The 21,470-nt window shown below is 46.2% G+C and overlaps 3 protein-coding genes and 1 long non-coding RNA gene across 10 annotated transcripts; 2 read left to right on the top strand and 2 right to left on the bottom strand.

The window, feature by feature from the left end:
• Window positions 1–1,076: 1,076 nt before the first annotated feature.
• Window positions 1,077–7,403, bottom strand: dnaaf10 (dynein axonemal assembly factor 10). Of its 4 annotated transcripts, none has more exons than XM_061836548.1 (12): window positions 6,830–7,034; window positions 6,526–6,626; window positions 6,328–6,458; window positions 6,017–6,118; window positions 5,804–5,940; window positions 4,558–4,692; window positions 4,258–4,355; window positions 3,999–4,167; window positions 2,123–2,257; window positions 1,988–2,054; window positions 1,860–1,915; window positions 1,078–1,784 (listed from the first exon to the last, which is right to left on the bottom strand). In XM_061836548.1, the coding sequence occupies exons 1-12, from the start codon at window positions 6,863–6,865 to the stop codon at window positions 1,575–1,577; spliced, it is 1,377 nt and encodes a 458-aa protein (XP_061692532.1). In that variant the 5' UTR covers window positions 6,866–7,034; the 3' UTR covers window positions 1,078–1,574. The 4 variants fall into 4 exon arrangements, with proteins under 4 accessions (XP_061692533.1, XP_061692532.1, XP_061692530.1 ...); XM_061836546.1 differs by lacking the exon at window positions 6,830–7,034 and adding an exon at window positions 7,065–7,403 and having other exon boundaries at window positions 1,079–1,784; XM_061836547.1 differs by lacking the exon at window positions 6,830–7,034 and adding an exon at window positions 7,065–7,403 and having other exon boundaries at window positions 1,081–1,784; window positions 5,804–5,919.
• Window positions 7,404–7,938: 535 nt separating this feature from the next.
• On the top strand, window positions 7,939–11,117 carry pno1 (partner of NOB1 homolog). The gene is made up of 7 exons (XM_061836550.1): window positions 7,939–8,290; window positions 8,376–8,522; window positions 9,260–9,343; window positions 10,266–10,326; window positions 10,407–10,524; window positions 10,803–10,873; window positions 10,942–11,117. Exons 1-7 carry the CDS (start codon window positions 8,117–8,119, stop codon window positions 11,007–11,009), a joined length of 723 nt encoding a protein of 240 aa, XP_061692534.1. The 5' UTR covers window positions 7,939–8,116; the 3' UTR covers window positions 11,010–11,117.
• A 1,529-nt stretch (window positions 11,118–12,646) lies between these two features.
• Window positions 12,647–21,213, bottom strand: LOC133509498 (calcineurin subunit B type 1-like). Of its 4 annotated transcripts, XM_061836555.1 has the most exons (7): window positions 21,040–21,213; window positions 19,230–19,340; window positions 15,754–15,793; window positions 14,349–14,525; window positions 13,575–13,634; window positions 13,293–13,477; window positions 12,647–12,927 (listed from the first exon to the last, which is right to left on the bottom strand). In XM_061836555.1, the coding sequence occupies exons 3-7, from the start codon at window positions 15,764–15,766 to the stop codon at window positions 12,880–12,882; spliced, it is 483 nt and encodes a 160-aa protein (XP_061692539.1). In that variant the 5' UTR covers window positions 15,767–15,793; window positions 19,230–19,340; window positions 21,040–21,213; the 3' UTR covers window positions 12,647–12,879. The 4 variants fall into 4 exon arrangements, with proteins under 4 accessions (XP_061692539.1, XP_061692538.1, XP_061692535.1 ...); XM_061836554.1 differs by lacking the exon at window positions 19,230–19,340 and having other exon boundaries at window positions 21,040–21,212; XM_061836551.1 differs by lacking the exons at window positions 19,230–19,340; window positions 21,040–21,213 and adding an exon at window positions 17,599–17,733.
• LOC133509499 (uncharacterized) lies at window positions 18,554–21,033 on the top strand. Its single transcript, XR_009797355.1, has 3 exons — window positions 18,554–18,651; window positions 19,268–19,381; window positions 19,628–21,033. It is a non-coding gene; the product is annotated as an uncharacterized LOC133509499 (long non-coding RNA).
• Window positions 21,214–21,470: the final 257 nt, after the last annotated feature.

Here is a 21,470-nt window from a genome sequence, read left to right as displayed (position 1 = left end):
TTTTAGCAATTTACTGTTTTGTTTGTTTATTGTCGACACTTAAATTGTTTCTTTCACATGCTTGTGTGCCAATTAAGCTCCAACTTTGTTTTGCTCTCGATCATTGCGTCATCAATTTGGGTCCCTGCTTTGTAAAATGATGTTTAGTTGTGAGTGGATATCATTACTATTCTGTCTGCTTGTGTGTGTGTCTGTAACAAGCTTCCCAATGTTTTGAACCTTTTCACAATAACAAAGCTTAATAAAGCTACGTAAGATTCAATTTGGGATTCAAGCACAACAAAATGGATTCAGCTTGAAATATTCGTAACTTTCCCACAACTGTATTTGATTCAAGGGACTGATAAACACAGCGCGTCATCTTTAGAGGAAGTATGTCCGGTACTGTCGAGTTCTAGATCAGTGAAGATGAATTAATTTTTCCCATTCGGCGCTGAGCTTTTTCAAGGCTTTTCGTGCTTCTTCTTTCACGTCACGAGTGCGCTCAACGAGCAAAATGCGACCTTTGGCTCTCTTGCTGGACCTTCTTCGACTTGATTGTGTGGAGGTCAACGACTGACCGTCGCTCGATCGCCATCTAGTGGAACAAAGCTGTCATTGAATCGCACATCATGACGACAGCAACGCAGAAAACTGCGATTATTTTTAGGGCCAGTAGACGGCGCTCCTGGCGCAATCTTGCTCAGGAATCTCAAGTGGGCCTCTCGTGAACGCGGGACTTCCTTCGGAGGTGAACGATGACGTGGATGTAAATTACACATTTTCGTCGCTACACCCTTAACCCCGTCGCCGGCCAATCGAAGAGCGCATGGAGACAGACAAGACGGTTGCACTCACAATTTAGAGCGTCCAATCAATGTTGCCTATTTTTGGGACGTGGGAGGAAACCGGGGCGCCCACCCAGAGAAAAGCCGCGCAAGGCAGACAGGGAGGGAGAACGTGCAAAGTCCACACACGGAATTGAACCCGGATCCTCAGAACTGTGACGCCAATGCTTTGCACAGATTCATATCATATATTCATATGTACGTCGATTAAAAATAAGTTGCAAAAAGTATGTCACTCGGACGGCACATGAGACAAATATAGGGTAGACAGTTGGGAAATGTAATTATGAAAATTATACAGAAAATAAGACTAAAATGAAACAAATAGAAATTGTAAAACTATTTTTTCAAACATCAAAATACAGTAAATGTATTTCCATGTATTGTTGCTTTCATTTGGAGTGTTGATGTACACCACGGAATATGATTTATGACTTTTGAAAGGGGAAAAAACTGAGCGTTATTATTTCAAACAGGTGCCCTTTTTACTTAAAAAAAAAAAAAAGTCACATCATAAAATGTTGCTGAGGGAACGCAACACAACAAAAGAACAATACAGTACTAAAACTGGATTCATGGAATCACGTTCATAACTTTTTGCTTGAAAAAAAAAAAAAAAAAAAAAGACATCCCGACAAACATTTTCCTTTCCCAGGCCATTTTCCAAACGTATGACAACGTTTTGTTGTTATGGTCTGGAACATGTCCGCATGGGAAAGTCAACAAATCAGATATAAAAGCTCCGGCTCATTTTTTCTTGGGCCGCTTGGCCGGCGTCGCTTCAGATGTTTTACTGACGGCCGCCGCCGCAGTCGTCGCTTTCTTCTTGGACGGCTTTTCCTGCGGCTCGTAGAGGGCGTTCCTCAAGAAGCGTCCGGCGGCGCCCTTATCCAGACGGGCCGCCTTCTTCTTGTCCGTGATGTCTTTCACTCGGTTCATGTAAGTCCTGATCCGCTCCTGAGCGCCACGCAAACGACCACGTGAGCGCAAGCCCGACCCCGTTTTGACAACAGCAGCAAAAATGTTACCCACCAGTTCTTGCTTGATGCCATGTTCTCTTGGATTGACGCCTTGTGTGACCAAGTACACTGCAAAATACGTTTGAATTAGTATCAAAGACTTTTCCCATCTTTAGAAGGAGAGAGGGATGAACCACTTACTCCAGAATAAAGAATTGAGCGTGTAAGCAGACATCAGATCCACTTTGGCCTGGTCCAGAGGATCCAACTAGCAACAAGACAACATGAACATTTTTTTTTTCCACGTGAGCAGCCTTGATTGCACTTTTTGTTTACCTTTTTCTCCAGCTCACTTTTGGCCATCGACAAGAGAGTATCCAACATATTTTTGACCGCAGACACAGACGACTCGAAACCCTTCAGTTGCTCGTCTATCTCCAAAGGATAATCGTCCGCCGCCATATTTCCGAGCTACAAAAAAAAAAAGAACTTCATAGAAGAATGGCAGAATCAGAATGTTGACGGCATTTATTTTAGCGACCGCAGCCAGGCGATAATCATGTAATCATTCCAAGCAAATGAAATGAAAAATAACTGGCACTCGTTCTGCATCTGCGAAGCCTCTAGAAATGGGTCTAAATGTCATGTCTGCCTTATTTGAAAGAGAAAACAGTCGAGTTGTTTAGTTTATGCTTACCTTTTTACCGTAGGCTAATGTGAGCCTTCAGACATTCGGCACGGTGGAGCAAACAGGAAGTGATGCGTGTTGGGCGGACGAACCTGCTCGCCACTGCCCCCGAGCGGTCGGAGTGCGCATAATGGTCATTTCGCCACGCCCGGATTTTTCCTTTTGTTTGTTCCATCTTTTCAAACCATCGAATTCGATGACTGAAAATGCAATTAGAATTATTTTTTATAAAATGTTTAATGTCAACGCTACATGGTTATGTAGTTCTCATTATCGCCGCGAGATCCCAGTGCGTCGTCTGTGATGAATGTGCGAGTAATGACGTCGTCAACGTGAGTCCGAAGAGAAACTTTTCCACGGCTTTATCCATCCATTTTCTGAGCAGCTCATCCTCACGAGGGTCGCGGGGAGCGCCGACATCGGGCAGAAGGCGGCCCACACCCCGAACTGGTCACCAGCCAGTCGCGCTCACAATCACAGCGACGGGCCAATTTCAGTCTCTCCAAAGAATGCGGGAGGAACGCGGAGGAAAAGCCATGCAAACGCCACACAGGTGGGGCTGGGATTTGAACCCCGGTCCTCACAACTGCGAAGCCAAAGTCAGAGAGCTGCTCCCCCGTTCCCGCAGCTGTATTTATTTAGATTTAAATTGAGCTTTCAAAGCGTATTATATGAATCAGTGAGGACCGCAGCATCGATATTCAGTATCCCATGAAGAAAAAAGGTCCAAAAGTCCACCGAGCCACAAATTTGCTGACAACAATCTTTCTGCATTATTCCTATGAAAAATCAACGAGCACCTTCGAAAGACTTCCAAAGTCAAAGTCTCTCTCGTGAGGAGTGTACGGCTGACGTGTTTTAGGCACGTCCGTACCACGCAAAAAGCCCATCTATGTAGTACCGGATATGCAAAACGGAACCCAACCAATTCAAGTAGATCGTGGCAGATATGCTCTGTAAGTATTACATATATGAATATGTGCAGCTTGCTACAGATGTTTCTTGCTCGTCATGTGGTTTGCTCACAGCGGGTAATCAATATCGGTATGGATAAATGATGTCATCAAGACTGCGACCATCTCAGTGGGAAATCTGAACCGCTTGACATTCTTCAGGTGTCGCGCTCGCTCGTCGGTAGCCCATCCACGGCATTGCGCGCGTGTCTCAAACTAGCCGACTCTGCTAAGGGAATCTGACGCGGTTGTAAGACCACCGCGTGGGCACTTCGGGAGGGAACGTCAATGATACGGCGCTTCATCGCTATTCGGGGCAGGCGGGGTTCGGCCCAGAGCCAAAATCCCCCCCAAAAAAAAGCTTTTCCGCACGTGCAAACGGAGACAACCGCCATGCCAACTTCATGTTTTTTTTTTTTTTTTTTTAAACAATCAAATGAGGGAAAGAGTCTCCAGTCATCAAGACAACACCGTGGTTGATTTTTTTTTTTTTTAGCCTTAAAAAAGTCCCGGCGAGCTCCGGGCTCGACGTTCACACCGTGTTGAGTTTGGTGACGATGAGCACGCGCACCGTCTGGTCGAAGCCGGCGCACACGCACAGGCCCATCTTGTCGGGGCTCCAGTCCAGGCTGGCGACGGGCTGCGTGGACAGCGTCACGTTCTGCAGCAGGCCCACCGAGCCGGCCACGCCCACCCTGGCGCCGTCCGCGTCCTTCTTGCTGCGCTGGGCCGGGTACTCGCTGGCGCGGAGGCCGGGAAAAAAAAGAGAGAGACCTTTTCAAAAAGGGTCGCCCGCGCTTGCCGGCGGGCGGAAGGCGGGCGGAACTCACTATTTCCACAGGTGAAGGCTGCCCGAGCCGCCGGCCGTCAGGAAAATTTCCCGGTTCTGAGGTAAATGCCTCACCTGCCAGATGGTCGATTTATGAGCCTTCAAAAGAAAAAAAAAATATGAAAAAAATCTGATCCAGAGAGAAACGGCGGAGGTTCAATTCAGTAAAATAATTCACAAAATCTGAAATAAAGTTCCTTTTACGTTGGGTATAATTTTCTTTCCTGTAAAATTTTAAAATGAGCCGCAATGGGGAGCCAAGACCGCGGCGGCGGCGGCATTCGGCCTTCGGCCTTCTTACCTTTTCGGAAATGGAGGCGAAGCCCTTGGTGGGGTGCTGAGTCCGCAGGTCAAAGACGTGGAATTTGCCCTCCAGCGAGGTGGCCACCATTTTGTTCATGTTGATGTCCTTCCTGTCGAACTCCAGGCAGCACACCTGGTGGACGAGGTGCAACGTGAAAATACCCCCCAAAAAAAAAAAAAAAAAATACTGCAAACCCCCCCCCCACACACACACATAAAGGCTTTGTATTTGCATAGAGGTGCCACAAGATGGCAGCAAAGCACTTAGAATGGAGAAGATCATGCTTCCAACGTCACGAGTGTCAAAACTCAAAGCCCGAGGGCCAAATCCCGTCCGTCACATGATTTTATGTGGCCCGCAAAGGCAAATCGTGTGTCAGATTCTTGTGAAAATATGTAGCAACATTTCAAACTGTCATATATCATCAATGATAACTTTGCGCACATTTCCGTGACCAAACATGAACAATAGTTGAAAAAGACATTACCCTTGATTTGTGATTCCAAAACGTCTTCATACATTTTTCATGTGTAAATGTGATGTGGCGAAGAAAAGATTTTTATGCTTTGACAGCCATGACGGGCCTTCTGAGGAAAAATAAAGCGGAACTCACTGCAATATGACCCGCGACAAAAATGAGCTTTTGACGCCCCTGCATTCCGTGGGGAGATTGTACACAACCATGGAAGCCATGTTACATAATCAGCTACATTTCGTCGTTACGCGATCCAACACAAAGAAAGCGCCGACTCACGAGGCTCCGATACGAGACCAAATAACAAATCAACGGAACGATTCCAGCAGGTAGCGCCAAAGTCGTATTTTGTTTTTCAGAAAACATTTGCAGCAATTCCAGAAAAAAAATATGTGAATTTGCACATTCCCAAATGTTATTGAAAAACCCCGTCTTTGCTTGTTGATTGAATTAGAATAAAGGGTGACATAAATATGACATTCCCTCTTTGATTTGCTGAAATAATTGTCATTATATCAACTCTAAATCACAGAGTTGTACATTTTTAGCACAAACGTCCTATCCAGCCAAACTTTAAGGGCTGAATTATTCTAATCAAAGTATAGTTAATTGCGTAACTTCACTTTATTGCTCTTGGCTACCAATGATGGCAAAGGCAGGGCAAGAAGCACAGAATAGGAAATGGCTCACTTTCACGTTTCCTTTGTACGAAGCCGCCGTCGCCGTCGCTTGCTATTAAAAGTCAACAACATGCCGCCAACGACTCACCCCGTTCTTGATGTTGGTCTCCCAGCGCAGGGACATGTTGCGCAGGTCAAAGAGTTTGATGTCGCCGTTGTCGTAGCCGGCGCACACGCAGCGGTCCTGGTCGTTGAAGGCGTGGCCTGGGGGACATTTCATGTCAACTGGCCAATTGTGAAAATATATATATTTATATTCTGTCCATTTAAAGGTTAGCGCTGCTTTGGAGAGGCGACGTACCGAAGGCGACAGTCCAGCAGTCCCGCTTGGCGTCTCCTTCCACGGGCTGCATGTTGGCTACGGGTGAGTCTCGTTGCCGAGGGTCCCACACTTTCACTGTACCTGCACACGAGATAAAAACCGCTGCAGAATTAAAAAAAAAAAAAAAAAAAAAAAAAGCATATTCTATTAAGATGAAGCAGCCTATTGTGCGATACAAAATGCATGAAATATTTCATTGAAGGCTTCTCAGGTAATGGTTCTAGGACTGGGGGTTGCGTGGCTAGACACCAGACCACCATTGAAGTAAAACGCAAGCGGAGGTGACGTACCGTCTCGGCTTCCGGTGACGATCTCGGGCGCGCCGTCGCCGATGCCGAGACCGCCGACGGCGTCGATGCAGTTGACGATCTCCTTGTGTGCTTTCACCGTGTACACCGGCACGTTGGGCTCCTCCAGGTTCCTGCGGAATTGCACAAAGCTCAAGGAAAAGAAGCCTTCGTTAGCACGTAGGTACACGTTACCATTACCATATATTTAGCTTTCCATCAAAGTCCCCCGTCGCTATGTGTCTTTGCTGAAGAGACGACGCCCCGAATGTGCCGCACTTTATGGGCTTGGCTTTCTCCACCTGGAACATAGCAGAGAAGAAGAAATTGGTAGCGTATTGATCGATTCTGTTGAGAAAAAAATGTTGTTGAATAAATAGCCAAAAAGGGAAGAACTGAGCATTAGTGTCATTACAAAGGTGGATTTTTTTTTTAAGGTCCTATATTTGAACCTGCAGGTGTCCCTAATAAGATTCTCAAAACATTCTCCTCATGATGAATTTACCGTCTCTGTGTGACATAACATAATAACTAAATACATAGTGTTGAGTTTTGTCCGCGTGGAAATATTTTGTCCTGTTGGATTTGAACGTCCCACTCGTCAAATGACTCCTGTTGCTATGGAGACGGGGCACTAACATATCCCCACCGCCTTTCAATTCAAAGCCTTGAAACTGTATCCCTTGTCTCTCTCTCTCTCTCTCTTTGTTGTTGTTGTTTTAATACAAGGAAATGTTTACCTCTTTGATGAGCTGAGCCTCCCCGTGTTGCATTTCGTACATTTGCATGACTCCGGTTCCTCTCGCAAAGTTCCCGAGACACACGAACTTGGAACTGCACGGGATCCATTTGCAGTCAAAAACCGTGTAGTTTAAACTCTTCTGGACGTGCATGATAATTTGGGGCTTCGAAAGTGGCGTTGACATCTCGTTTATCTCCTGATAAACACCGTATTATGTTGAAATTCGTGTAAAACGTGCGCGTGTAAATTTTATCCGTAGCTAGTTGCGCGCAAACCCAAACAAATGACGTCAGGACCCCCTTGCGATAAACTAAGGTGCAAGTACCCAAATATATGCCTGATGAAAAGTATTCATTTTTTTTTCGTTTGTTTGTAACGTAGTGGAAAATAATGTTTTGATACTATCCAGTATCAATAAACCTGTATTTATGTCGGCTCTGTCACCATAACAAACGTAAAGTGTTGTAGAAATGTGCTCGCTAAATGAAGGGACTTGGCCGAAAACATGAGGTCAGAGGACCCGCTTCCCTTGCAGCTGAGTGCCCAAAGATATGCCTAACGAAAAACTTTCTTTCATTTGCAATATTCCACATGTATGACTTATTATCTACTTTTCATGAAGTGGCGTTTACGGGGCTTTAAAATTAGTTACGTAATTTATCCGACACCAGTGAACGAAATAAGTTGAAATTTGTACTAAAAACGTACACGTGGGGTCATTAAATGAAGCTATTTGCCCAAAACACAAGAGACCCCTTTCTTCTTCCTGAGTGCCTGAAGAAATGCCAAATGAAATTCTTCTTTCAAGATTTTTTTTTTTGCACATTTATGACCAGTAAAATTGGATGATTTATTTTATGCTTGTTTCAATTGGACATTATTAGAAAATAAAATTGTTTCGCATCCATAATAGATGTTTATATAATTTGATTTGATTCAGGCGATGCTGAAGTTGCCGTTTGGGTCTTTGAAGTTGCACGAGGCCGCCACCAGCTTGCGGTCTTGTTTTTAACTTTACAGTCGGACTTTTTAAACAACTGCATTTTCACCATGGATTCGGCAACTAATGAAGCGGCGGAGAAGCAGGATGACGGTGACGCTTTTATAAAAGTCAAGTCTAAAAAGAGCCGTAAGAGGAAAGCGGAGCAATCTGATATGGACACTGAAGGGTCTGTCGCGAGGAAGAGGCCGCAGTTTCCTCCTATTTGTCTTGACAAACTAAAGGTATAAAAGTGCGTCTTTATAGCAATAAAGACGAATGCAGGCAGGAAGTGCTCATGTATGCGTTTGTTTGTTTGTTTGTTTTCAGGGGGCGGATCAGATGCGGAAAGTGGCCGTCCCCGCACACCGTTACACGCCGCTGAAGGAGAACTGGCTGAAGATCTACACCCCAATTGTGGAGAACCTGCAGCTGCAAATCAGATTCAACCTCAAGACGCGGAATGTGGAGATTAAAGTGCGGTACTTTAAACTGTCTAACCCATTTCCCAAGAATCAATGCATAGGTCACCCTGCAAACGGTGATAAGTGGATCAAATCTGGAATTTGCCCCAAAATGGTCGACTTCCTGTTCAGTTTAGGGTTTGTTTTTTTGGGGGGGAAGCATAACCTGTCAATTGCCAAAGCTGGTCTCAAAGTCTACTTTTTTTTCTTTCTAACTTTCCCCTCGCAAGATTTTTTGAAACGATCACCAAATTGTGGATTCAGCTAAAATGCCTCCTTTAAAAATGTCCGACTTCCCGTTCAATTTTGGGTTTCGGACCTTGACAACTTTTTTCGTGAGGCCTAAAACAGATTTCATGTCCATCAGTCAAATCGGTGTGACCGATTTCCGACTTTTTTTTGTGCGTCCCGTTAAGAGAGACTACGTAACGATTGGATTGGAGTCAGGATTTCTGGTTGCTAGTTCGAGTCAAATACAATATTTGTTCATTTGTGATGACACAATCCGAAATGATTCAGTGGCTTGAAATCAATTGTTTTGGGGTTTTTTTTTTTTTGTGCGTCCCGTTAAGAGAGACTTTAGAAAATTTAGCCTGTGAGACTGAAATAAATCCCCTGATCCCGGACCTTTGAGCCATGTTGAGGCTGTCAAAAAGGCATTTCATTTATGAAAAGAATGATAATTCAAGCCCTCCCGGAGGCCTGAAATTTCCAGTCATGCCACTTCTTTATTTTCTTTCCACTTTGTAGACTTGCAAAGAGACACAAGACATCGCGTCACTCACGAAGGCAGCAGATTTCGTGAAAGCCTTCATTTTGGGCTTCCAGGTTGAAGTAAGGCTTGATGCAATCGATGCATTTTTTTCCCACTTTCAATTTCAAATACGTTACGCGCTCGTCCTAGCGTTGTTTTCGTTTGGAAAAACGACATTCAAAAAAAAAATTGCTTTATAAATGTAAACATGAAATGAAAACTAAATTAAATACACATCTAATGCAAAACTAACGGGAATCTGTCTATGCAATCTGGTCAACATACTCAATCGTGTAAACATGAATGTAAATAATCAAGTAGGATTCATTTTTCTGTTTTAAAATTCCTGAAAAAAAAATCAAATCAAAGGAACAATTTACCAGTTGACATTTAAAATGCGACGTGAAAATAATTCTCATTAGAAATGTCCAAATAGAATACATGAAAACAAAAAATGCAAAATGAATGAATTTTAAAATTGCATGAAAAATGCCAATCATTTTAATAACAGACTAGTTTTAATGACAAATGAATTGAAAGTCATTTTTCAAGAAATGTGAAATAACACTGAATTGAATTCAACTCAATCCAACAAATCTAAGCGGCTTGAAAAATGGATGGATGGACAAACGAGGCTTGAATGCGCGGCGGCGGCGCGCACCGGGAAGTGACACGCGGCCACGCCCGTCGCGCCCCTGACATATTTATTGCGTGGTGTCGAAATGTTTGGGTCAGCTGGAATTTTTAGGGTCGGTCGGGAAAAACGGAACCACAAGCTTTTTTTTTTTTTTTTTTTTTTTTTTAAATAAGAGCATTTCAATTTGCAAACAATCCAATGTAAATCATGTAATATAGTATGCGGTTGCCCGATTAGTTTTGTTCAATTTCAGATGTGTAAAACCTTTTGTAATTTGAAAAGAAAAATCCTGTAAATGACATTTACCAGTAATTGTAGTTGTTGACATTCCGGTAAAAGTCAACAAGTGCGCGTTCCCCCGGCAGGACGCGCTGGCCCTGATCAGACTGGACGAGCTCTTTCTCGAAAGCTTTGACATCACAGACGGTAAAAGAACCCCTCCAAAAGTTTCCCACCAAGGGAATATTACAGTCGGTCTGACGCCGGTTTTTGATTTCATTTTGCAGTGAAGCAGCTGAAGGGCGACCACTTGTCCAGAGCCGTCGGCAGGATCGCGGGCAAAGGAGGAAAAACCAAATTCACCATCGAAAACGTCACCAAGACTCGCATCGTGCTGGCCGAAACGTCAGTCCAAATCTTGACTTTTTTTTTTTTTTTTTTTTTTTCCTTTTCTTATTGAAATGCTTTCGAGTCTGGGCACGCCTGTTCAAATTCCCCATCAATGAACTTCGGGTGTTCTGGTAGGCTTTTCCTGTCATTTTGATGAACAAAAACGGGCATTAGAAATTTTTTTTTTTTTTTTTTTGGCGGTGGGGGGGGGGGTGTCAACGTCTTCTAACCACCGTACGTGCGTTGGGTTGAATTTTTGTACGTTGCTCATTCGGCGTGTGTTGCGTCCACAGCAAAGTGCACATTTTGGGCTCCTTTCAAAACATTCGGATGGCCAGGACGGCCATTTGCAACCTCATTTTAGGTGAGTCGTCTGCGTGCGTGTATCAGAAGCAGTTTTCCTTGAATTCCAAATGTGTTTGTCCACCACAGGAAGTCCACCTTCCAAAGTGTACGGAAACATCCGAGCGGTCGCCGGCAGAGCTGCGGAAAGATTCTGAAGTGGCCCGCCGGTTTGGTCCCGTCGGGCTGGCGGGATGACGCGTGTGTGTGTGATGAATTTCTGCCGGATGTTTGTGTATTTATAAAAAGAAAGCTATCGAGAGAAATCTAGTTTGCTGTCTTATGTTGGACTGAAAAGTCAAATTGAACAAATGTTTTTTCAAAATCGTTTTACCAAATCAATATTTATTAAATCACGCTGATAAAATGAAATAAGTCCAGTTTCAATTTAGTTTTTGTTAAAAACTTTAGTTTTAAATTTTAAGTTATTTCATTTAAAAATCCAATTTTCTTTCAAAAAGCTGACTTTGAACTTTTGAATGCAAATAGTTTTCTTAAAAAAACTACAAATCCATTTGAAGAAAGGACAATTCATCACCAGTGAAGTTTATTTCAACGGTATTTCATTTTTTTCCCCCCCCCCAACAGTCCCACAGCATAAATTGCAGCATGCAGGAAAACGGGAGAACAAAAAAAAAAAAAAAAATTACAAATTCCTCCTAATATACGAGATCCCCTACACAAAGAGCACTTCCAAACTAAAGCATAAAGGTGGCAGTTGTGTCTTTAACAAATATTTATATACAAAACATTCAAAAAGCTTGTCTGTGGCAGTTGTTAATATTATGACACTGCAGTCCGGTTCATGTGGAAACGTCACATTTGGCAACATCTACGTTGTTATGAAATAGTTTGCATTCACATCAGCATTCACGCGCGCGGGCGCGCGTGTGTGTAAACAAGATTCCTTTCATCCAAAATTCCACTTCCAGTTTCGTTCATGTCATTCATTTCAAAAAATAGTTTTGCTGTTCCAGGCCCGAACCCCCCCCCAAAAAAACCAAAAACTAATAAATGCTCAAAAATCATTTTGTTTTCGCGCTTATGCTTGAAAATGCATTTTACAAAAACGGGGCCATCTATCGAAAAGACAATTTTCTGACATCTATTTCTCATTTCACGGCCATCCAGTCACAAGAAAAACGCCCTCAAAACGAATGATTTGCCCCTGAGCGATACATTTGTCTTTTTCGTGCTCCACCCAGCAACAACAAAACCGGCCCGCAACGACGACCTGACGGAGGCTGAAGTTTGTTTTTCAAAACATATTTCCCTAAAACAGCCAAATACATTTCTCATTCCAGGCGAGCCAATGCACAACAAAAACGGCCTAAAAACGGAAGATTAATCGTCCAATAAATTATTGTGAAAAGACATTTATCAGAGAGCGAGAAATCAATTTCTCATTCCAGAACCATCTTAACGACAACATAAACACGCTGAATAAAATGATAAAAAGATTATCTACAGATTCTCGCTTATACAGTCTTACATTTGTCGTCGAGTGACAACAGAAAGCGTGCAGAGAAGCCTTATGTGTGTGTGTATATATATATATATGACAATATTTCTAAACGCTTGAAAATACATTTGGGCTATTAATGTGTGTGTGTGTGTGTGGATATGTCTGCTTGGCACTTCATACCCGACCAGCTAGATGCACTTGAATGTATACTGTATGTCCTTTACTCACGTATAAAAGATGAGGAAAAAAATGAAATAAATAGAATTTTTAAAAAAGGATGGAATTCCCTCACGTCACCTCCTCATACTTCAGTCTCTTTTTTTTGGGGGGGGGGGGGGGGGGGCGAGAGCCGTATAAGAAGCCCTCGGCCTTCACTTAACACTTGAACGAGGCTCTCGGCGGCGTCGGAAAAGGGCGACGTGAACGTTCCGCCGACGTTCCGCCGAGTCGGTGTTTCTTCTCGTCGCCGGACGTCTCATCGGAGATGGCGGAGGAAGCGAGCGTCGAGGAGAACTCGGGAGAGCGAGCCGGAGGGGGTCGGGGTCGGGGTGCGGGTTTCTCGCTCAGACGTCCACCACCATCTTTTTGTGTATGTCCAGACCGCCCACCACCTGCGCGGGACACAAGGAAAGGAAAGGAAACATCAAGTCGCTCGCTGCTTGCACTGCTCCCATCTCGTCGGCCGCGTTCGGATCCAGCGCAAGAATCACTCGGCAAGATTTGATTCATTCAATCAAGTGAGTACTGGACCGGCTGCAGACTCGATTCCAATTCCAAGAAGTCCAGTTTCGGGCTATTGATTTCACTCGGGCAGCAGCTTTCTGGATCATCGGAACCGGGAAGTGGGTTTTCAATTCTTAGCGCTCTACTTTCCTCTCCTGGTTCTAGTCAGCACTCAATCAGGATCTTTCAGGCAGCGGGGTGGCGAGTTTCAAATTCTTTGAGCTGCTCTCTCTCGGGGAGGACCGAGACTCACCGCGCAGAACTCCTCGAAGGATATCCTGCCGTCGCCGTCCTTGTCCGCGTTGATGATAGTTTTGTCCACGATCTGCTGCAGCTGCGTGTCCTTCAGGTTGTTGCCCACCATCATCTTGAGCACCTGGAACAGTTCGCCGTTGGAGATGAAGCCGTCCTTGTCCATGTCGTAGATCCGGAAGGCGACTACGAGTGTGCGGGAAGTCAGTCAGTGAACACCGAAAGAACTCTCCACACAAAATCGATAGTAAATACTGGCCGGTATTAATGATGGCAAACTTACAACGAAGCTTCTGCTCCTTGTCACCTTTGACACTAAACTGCGACACTCCCTCGATGAACTCTGTGTCGGAAAAGAGACTCGGTCAGTTTGTGCCGGGATCGCGGGTGACTCCACTCCGCTCCGCTCGCCCGTCCGGCTGCCTCTTCAATTTGCTACCATCAGGGAGGAGACTACAAGAGCCTGAGAATTTTGGCGCTCAAAGACGGTTTCTTCCGCCGGGCGGTCATGATGCTCAACTCCCTCGTTGCTTTGCCCTCACTATTATTATTATTATCATCATCATTCCTTCCTGGCACCCACCACCACTGACTCTCGACCATAAATTGGCACTGTAAGTACTGAATTTGTACATTACCCATCTGATTATTCCGCTACACTGTGTAGATAATTGAATACACGGTTCATAATACTCACAGCGTACATTGCTGATCATAACGTCAATAGCGCACATCTATGTATACCGGTTATAGGAATTGCAGGTCTTGTTCATTCAGCTAGATTGATCAGAATCAGCTTTATTGGCCAAACACGTCAACATATTGGGGGGGGGGGGGGGCAATCACCGATCTTTGTCAACTGTTGAGGCTGTGAAGCTCTTTGCGAATCGGGTTGTGTTTAAGGCCTGTCAAAATGAACTTGACCTGACATTGTAGTTTTGTTCAATTAGAAAAAGTTCCCTCGTGTACTTTTAGGGGTGCCAGAAGCCAAAAAGCTGGAGAAGCCCCGCGCTTCGGAAAACAGAACAACAACATCGTACGAAGTGTTGGCATCCACCTTTGAAGTCGACTTCTCCGTTGCCGTCAGTGTCGAATATGTCGATGACCCTCTGCACGAGCGGGTTCTGCTGCAACTCTGGCAGCGACATGAACTCCTCCACGCTGAGCGAGCCCGAGTTGTCCAGGTCCAGTTTCTTGAAACGCTTTCCCAGACGCTTGATTTCGTCTGGATCAACTGAGACCAAATACAAGGCAGGTGAGAGACTTTTCACAGCGAAGGGGGGGGGCGTGGAAACCCCGCCTCTTGCCCGTAGACAGCCGGGATAAGCTCCAGCGCCCCTGCGTCCCTTATGAGGATAAGCGGCTAAGAAAATGGCCGGACTTTCCTCGTAGTGACTCCAGAAGAGTCTTCTTCTCTTGTGGCGCTTTCCCCGTTCGAGCATTCTTGAAAGCGGCCCCGCCACTCCCTTGCCCGTTTGGCCCGATTGCTTTCGGAATACGTGTAGCCATCTGGCGCACGCGAGGCACTGCTATTTAGAGCTGCTCTCGTTTGTCATTAGAAAAGCCCCAGCGCCACCTTGCTGCTGACAGCTGTGACTCCCCCCGCCCCCCGCCCCCCGCCCCTTGCAACAATGAAGTCTGACAGGCAGGACAGGCCGAGGACGCCGTTGCAATTGGCGATGATACCAAAATGCTAGACGCTAACCCCTTAAGCGGCGGACACCTCAGCTGCTTTCCCCTCAAGCCGACTTCTTCCGACGCAGCGGAGGCGAAGCTCGGACCCGAGACTCGCTGCTCGAGCCCCTTTGTGTCAAAATGGAGAGACACGCCGCAAAGGGCCCTAACCCGTCTTGTGAGTTCTGGGTCATTGGTGATCCAACCCCACCAGCGCTACGCCCCAGGACAAATGCCGGCAAGGGCCGCAGTCTGGACCGAGTGCAAACCGTCTGCTCGTCTTACTATGTTGACCTTTTCAAAGTTATTCAATCGCTCGGTTGTTCACGTGTCTGTCCTTCTAGTCCAATGCAGGCATCTCCCAAAATTGATAATTTTTTGCAAAGTTGACGTTTTTGTTTGTCTGGATGCATGTGAAGAGCGTTGACCTCAATTTTGTTTTTTGCATTTTTTAGTTTCGGTGCTCAAAGTTGCCGTCCACAGAAAAAAAAAAAAAAAAAAAAACGCATCTCCAAATGTTGGCTTTTTTTTTTTTTTTTGGTTGTTGTTTTGGTGAAACTGTACGTCACATTTATCTCCTCATTTGTTTTTCTTTTCAACTGAAAACGAGGTGTGGAATGGAGGCCATCCTCTCAGTCCCTGAACTTTGTCTTGACTAAAACGAGCCCCGGCGCAATCCCAGAATTAAATGTGCCCGCCAGATCATTGCGGTAATTGGATAACGGATGTGAACTTCTATAAATAGCCTTGGCAAGTGCAAAGGGTACTTGAATGTTGGCAAAACTTACAATGCGTGCACATTTCCAGGGGGTAGCTGGCTTCATTTCCCTGAGAAGAGAAGAAAGGACAACTTAACGACATTCAGACTCCAGTGCGCAAACTTCCCAACCAAAGGCTGTTGTGGTGGAGGCAATAGCGTGAGCCAACGAGTCCAGTAGTCCTGCACGTATTTGCATTGCACCACTTCTTGACGCGCTTGATCACGGGATGAATTCAAGGCATAAGTCAGGACGGCAGCGCGCTCCGCACGGGACCGACCGAGCGGGTGGCCGTCATCAAACGTCATTAAACTGAGCCTGCCATTGATCGAGCGGCAGTCCGACAGAACTTCGTGGTCGTAAAGATGTCAAGTCGTCGTTCCGCCGGTTCCGCAAACGCTTGAGCTCAAGTGGCCGCAAAACGTGATGACGCAATCGCGGCAAGCAAAGCGACTTCCGAGCGCGCTGTCGACATTCGGCGGCATTCACGTGAGGCTGGATTGACAAGTGACATTTGGGGAACCCGCCCCCAACCTCCCCCACCCCCACCCCCCTCGCTCTCTCGTGTTGCAGACAAGATATACATCACGGCAGCGTAAAGACGGAAACATGTGGGATTAAATATCGCCAGGTCTTTAACTTAAGTGCATTTAAAAAAAAAAAACAACAACTCCAAGCGGCAGAAGCTAATAGAAGTCCAAAATAAGCAGATGGGAGATCATCACAGGCCCAAACACGGGAAGTTTGTCCCGTTAGGGCTCACCGCAGTGACACACGTTTTACGGCGGATGCCCTTCCTGACGCAACCGCGGAGGCTCCAGTGGGATACGAACGCAAGACCAAACCGACACTCGAACCACTCAGCACCAATAACTGCTGTACATAGAGAATATGTAACTCGAAACAACAGCGAAAATTTAGACCAACAAAAGAGGTCTAAACGGTGCTACGTTGGCCGTGTGTGCCACATGAAATATACGGAAGATGAAATGTCTGTGAACGCACGTAGACGCGGTCAAATCAGGTCCGTCACAGGAAATGAAGCAGTCAAAAAATGAAGGTCAATCCAATATAAGCCCAAACTGGGAATCGGCCTCGTGGCCCTGAAGTGGAAATCCAACCTCAAAGAGAGAAGAGACGACGACGACGTGGTATTTGAAACACTGAAAGAGGAAGACGGGCATCGTCGGCTGCGAGACTAAAACGACGGCCTCAGCTGCTCGCTAAAGGGGGGAGGAAGGGGAGGGACGCACGTTTGCTAACGTCTCCACATCCAAGTCTAATAAATCAAAATCCAGAATCGACTGATTCAAAAGGCCACTAAAGTTTCGGGTGTGGCCCAACGACACGCTAATTTTAATACAGACTCGGAGAAGGACCGGTGCCAAAGTGCAGCCTTGTCCAAAAATGTCAACGACCCTTTCAAAATCCAGCTGTAAAGTCATCATGCCGCCATTCTGTTCATTAATGGAAGTCCAAAACAAAATTGGTTGCGCATATGTAAGAGTCTGGCCAGCAACGAGAGAAAAACCACTGCTAAATATAGCTTTCCTGAGGGGGGCGGGGGGGGGGGGGGGGGGAGCGGCATATTGTACACGAGCATGTAAAGACACACATATCGCACATGAATCACGTTGGACGCCCCTTCTATTCTATCCTATAAAAAAAAAAAAAAAAGAGAGAGAGAGAGAGGAGATGGGGGGGGGGGGGGGAGAGCGGCATATTGTACACGAGCATGTAAAGACACACATATCGCACATGAATCACGTTGGACGCCCCTTCTATTCTATCCTATAAAAAAAAAAAAAAAAGAGAGAGAGAGAGAGAGAGAGACGGAATGGGGGGGGGGAGACGGAGCTCGTTTCTTTTCTTTACCTTCATAGGTATCGATAGAAGTAGAACCAGCCCCAGTATGACAAAACCAGGAGCGGGCGGAGGTGTCAAGTTCAGCATCAGAAACTTGCTTCTCTGTCACTTGGCCTTCTTCCACAAGTATCGTCAGACATTTTATTTTTGGTCTGGTGTGCGTAATTCAAAGGCCCAGCGGTTCTCATTGCTCCAATTCTGCAATCTCTGAGTGATGGAGTCATTTTTCCCCGCCTGCTTTTTTCTGTGTACGTGACAAATGTCCATTCAAACCAGCGCGTGCGTTTGCTTCCTCCGAGTACGCAGTCAACCTTTGCTATTTAGCTCTGCCGCAAATAAGTGACACCCTCCTCTCAAAGGGCTTTGTAATCGCACGTGGTCAGCGCGAGTGTCAAAGACGTCATTCCAGCGACAACGTGAGGGACGACCACCCCCACAACGAGCGCCGGCAGAGCCACGAAAGAGGCAGCGCAGACCGCCGGAAGGATGCCTTTCGCCGCAAAACACAAAGAGACGATTCTAAAGTTGCGAAAGAAGTCAGCTTTTCTGTCGTCTACATAATCACGTACCCATGTTACATAAACATCTGTACCCACGTAGCCATTCGTTAAATACAAAAAAAAACAGCCTCTTATAATAATAATAATAATATTAGCCTCAAGTAAAACGCTAGCACAAGGCGATGCGACATCGCAACTAATGTGAGCACTCCAACTTGAAACAAACGACATTAGTAAGGCCGTAACAATTTCCCAACGACAATGACGTATCCGTTTCTACTCCGACAAGCCAACCGCATCAATCTGTGCTTGGCAAGTTGCCCTTCCGGATGTCGTCAAACATTTGAAAAGGTTAGAAATCCATTCAATCAATCATGAGAAATTGAGAAAAATTCATTGTCCTCATGCTCAGCAGACTTCATATGGATGCGTGTGCGTGCGTGCGCGCGCGCGCGCGCATTGAAGCCATTCACGCAAGCTAGTTGAACGTAGCACGCTAGCCGCTAATGCGCCGATGATGCAATTTGACAACATCCAGACATTGCGAAGCAGGAGTTCAAGCGTGAGTGTCAAGTGTTGTGTGACCGTCACAGAAATATTTGGACAAGGACAAGAGCAGAAGAGTGCGATGAGGGACGGGCGACAACGTCAGCGACCCTTTTCAAGGCTCGTGTCGTCGTGTTACAAAAAGCAGATTCGTTCACGTCTTAACTGGCGCTCTCTGTAGTATTATTAAGAGTGTTCCCCGAAAGCTTTTTCCTCATACGGAGAATCCACGCGGTCCTTTGTTCCAAGCTATTCGTATTCGGCTCTTTAGAACAGTGAATATTTGTCATTTGCGGGCAAATCCCTCCCGTAACTTCTAATGCTCATTTTTGCTGAGCCAATCAATGGTCACACAATTGAGTGTTAGCATGTTAACATATTTAAAAAAAAGGTGCAGAATTATAATTGTTGCACGTTTACAGTAGCCTCTAACCGGGGCGTCTAAGTAATATACGCTAAGAGAGGAAAGAATAACATATGTCACATATATGTCTTGTTGCTTCGTTGTTCTCGTTCTTTGTTCTGAATGTCATACCCGGGCAGCACCGACTGCCGGAGAAAACAAAAAAAAATCCCTTGTGTATTTTTACGCACTTGGCTAATGAAGCCGATTCTGATTCTGACGCATTCAGGCGCTCCAGGTCAGGGTGTAGTCAGCCTTTTCGCCCGATGTTAGCTGGGATACGCTCCAGCTTTCCTGCAACCCTTGTGAGGATGAGCCGCTTGGACAGTGACATGACATTCAGGTGCTTTTACAATGCGGCAACTTGCATACACACGCACGCACGCACGCACCCCGACGGACGCCGCATGAATTGTTTTTCTTTCATTGTAATGTTTTTATGACTGCAAGAAGCCAAAATGTAAATTACAATTCAATATTAGATGGCTAGTAATTGCCCAGTCCGAATCGACAGCTGTGTATTCATCCGGCACTTATCATCTACGTAATGAGCGTGCGTATGGTTGTATTGTCTGTATGTTCCTTGCAGTTGACTAGCGAGCGGCCCAAGGCACTTCCCTCCAGCCGGGGTCGGGTTTCATCTCACCAACCGAAGACGACGAGCGCGGCAGAAAATGGACGGATGTGAAAAAAAAGCGCCCGCCGCCTCCCTTCCAGCAGTGCCAACGCAAACTGCAGCGATGCACTGAACATTGAGTGGGTCGCGTGGTCGTGCGAGTGCGCCGCTCACAGTGTCTCTTGTTCCACATTCGCCGCAGCGGCGCCTGACTGCTACGCAGCAGCATTTACGGACTCCATATTGTCATTGGGCAAGTTACGAGTTGGACTCTCAGTTGGCTGGAGAAGGAAGCTGTCCCGCTGACACACAAAAAAAGGGGTTACCCACCCACACAGCTAACTGGCAAGCACCGAAATGAAATTTGTCACAACAAAAATGTGGCCTTTAGTGCTGGACACGCTAAATGAACCAGCAAGTGTGTTACGCGGTACACGTTTTCAGGCTTTCCAGAATGAAACGACACACAAAAATAAAAAAAAAAAGATTTTCATCTCAATACGGGGTGTCGACTTACGACGAACTAGCTTAATGCGAACAGATGATGCAAAATGCCAGAGGGGCTAACTAAACTCGCATCAATGTCACCCTTGCTATGACCCTGAAAACACAAATTGTGCAGCAACACATTGAGACATACGCTGTATGTAGTCCCAAGTTTAAGGGCTCCTATAGTACGTTCATTGATACAAATGTATGCCTATTTTGTCACGTATGCCTGCTTTTTTTTTTTTTTTTTTATGGTTACACCCGTAGAGGTGAATATATTTCACGCTTCCATTTTTAGGGGGGCGGGGGCGCTTGCCTTCACGAGGGTCCCAGAAGAGCTTGAGCCTATCCCAGCTGACTTTGAGCAAAAGGCTCGCCGATCGAGATTCGAGCCTGGCACCGCAGAGGTGCGTCCTGGCAGCTTCCATTTGCAATTGTTTATTCGGATCGTGAAATGTTCCGTCTGTATTTGACATGGAACTGAAGAGCGACTTTTTTTTTTTCCCTGCATCCTGTCTCCAGCTATGACTGCTTCCTGATTCAATCGCAATGTGGCAACTGTCAACAGCCGTCGTGCAAAACGCGCACTCAGTGACACATTTGCCACGAAAAGACGCGACGTTCTCGGCTACTGGCTGGCTGCTTTTTCGGTGTCACGAAAACTCATTTATGGGGCAGGCCGGGCGGGGGACGAGCAAGAGACGCGAAAGTGGGCCAAAGGCTTCAGGCTCCTGACAGGCTCCTGACAGGCTAGCCCCACCTAGCCGGACGGGTTACACGCGAGAGAAGAGGCGAGGTCCGCCGGGGGTGCGGTGCTAGCGCTGCAAAGGCGAAAATGTGCGCCGATTGTCTCATTTTCTCTTTCATCGACCAGTTCTAGCAACGGAGACGCTTACCATGGTGTCGTCCGGGTGGGCAAATCCAGGCTATGCGGGGGAGGGCTTCCAAACGCCGCGAGGGGAAGACGGCTGGAGGGGGGTTTTCCACTCAGATTTGGGGCGGGGGTTGAGTTGTGGGGGTCTCTCTTTCCTGCCTCGCTCGCCTCCTTCGCCGAAGCGTCGACTGCAGTGGACGAGAACCGCGGACGGGGGAGCCTCGGATCGTTTTAACTGAGGGGGCGGGGGCGGGGACGGGACGGGGACGGGACGGGGGGGGGGGCGAGGCGAGGCGAGGCGAGGCTCGGGAGTCCAATACTGTACAGTACAGTAGCGGACATCCGGGGATCTTCGACGTAGCCTCATTAACAACTTGAACCTGCCACGAAAACCATCAAATGAAGGCTTCGAGGTCAGATTACAACGTATGTCTCCTAATATGTACTTTGCAC

Source organism: Syngnathoides biaculeatus, chromosome 12 (genome assembly GCF_019802595.1).
Source record: "Syngnathoides biaculeatus isolate LvHL_M chromosome 12, ASM1980259v1, whole genome shotgun sequence".
NCBI classification, from domain to species: domain Eukaryota; kingdom Metazoa; phylum Chordata; class Actinopteri; order Syngnathiformes; family Syngnathidae; genus Syngnathoides; species Syngnathoides biaculeatus.
The sequence above is the reverse complement of the archived record's forward strand: the minus strand, read 5'-3'. Positions and strand labels throughout refer to the sequence as shown.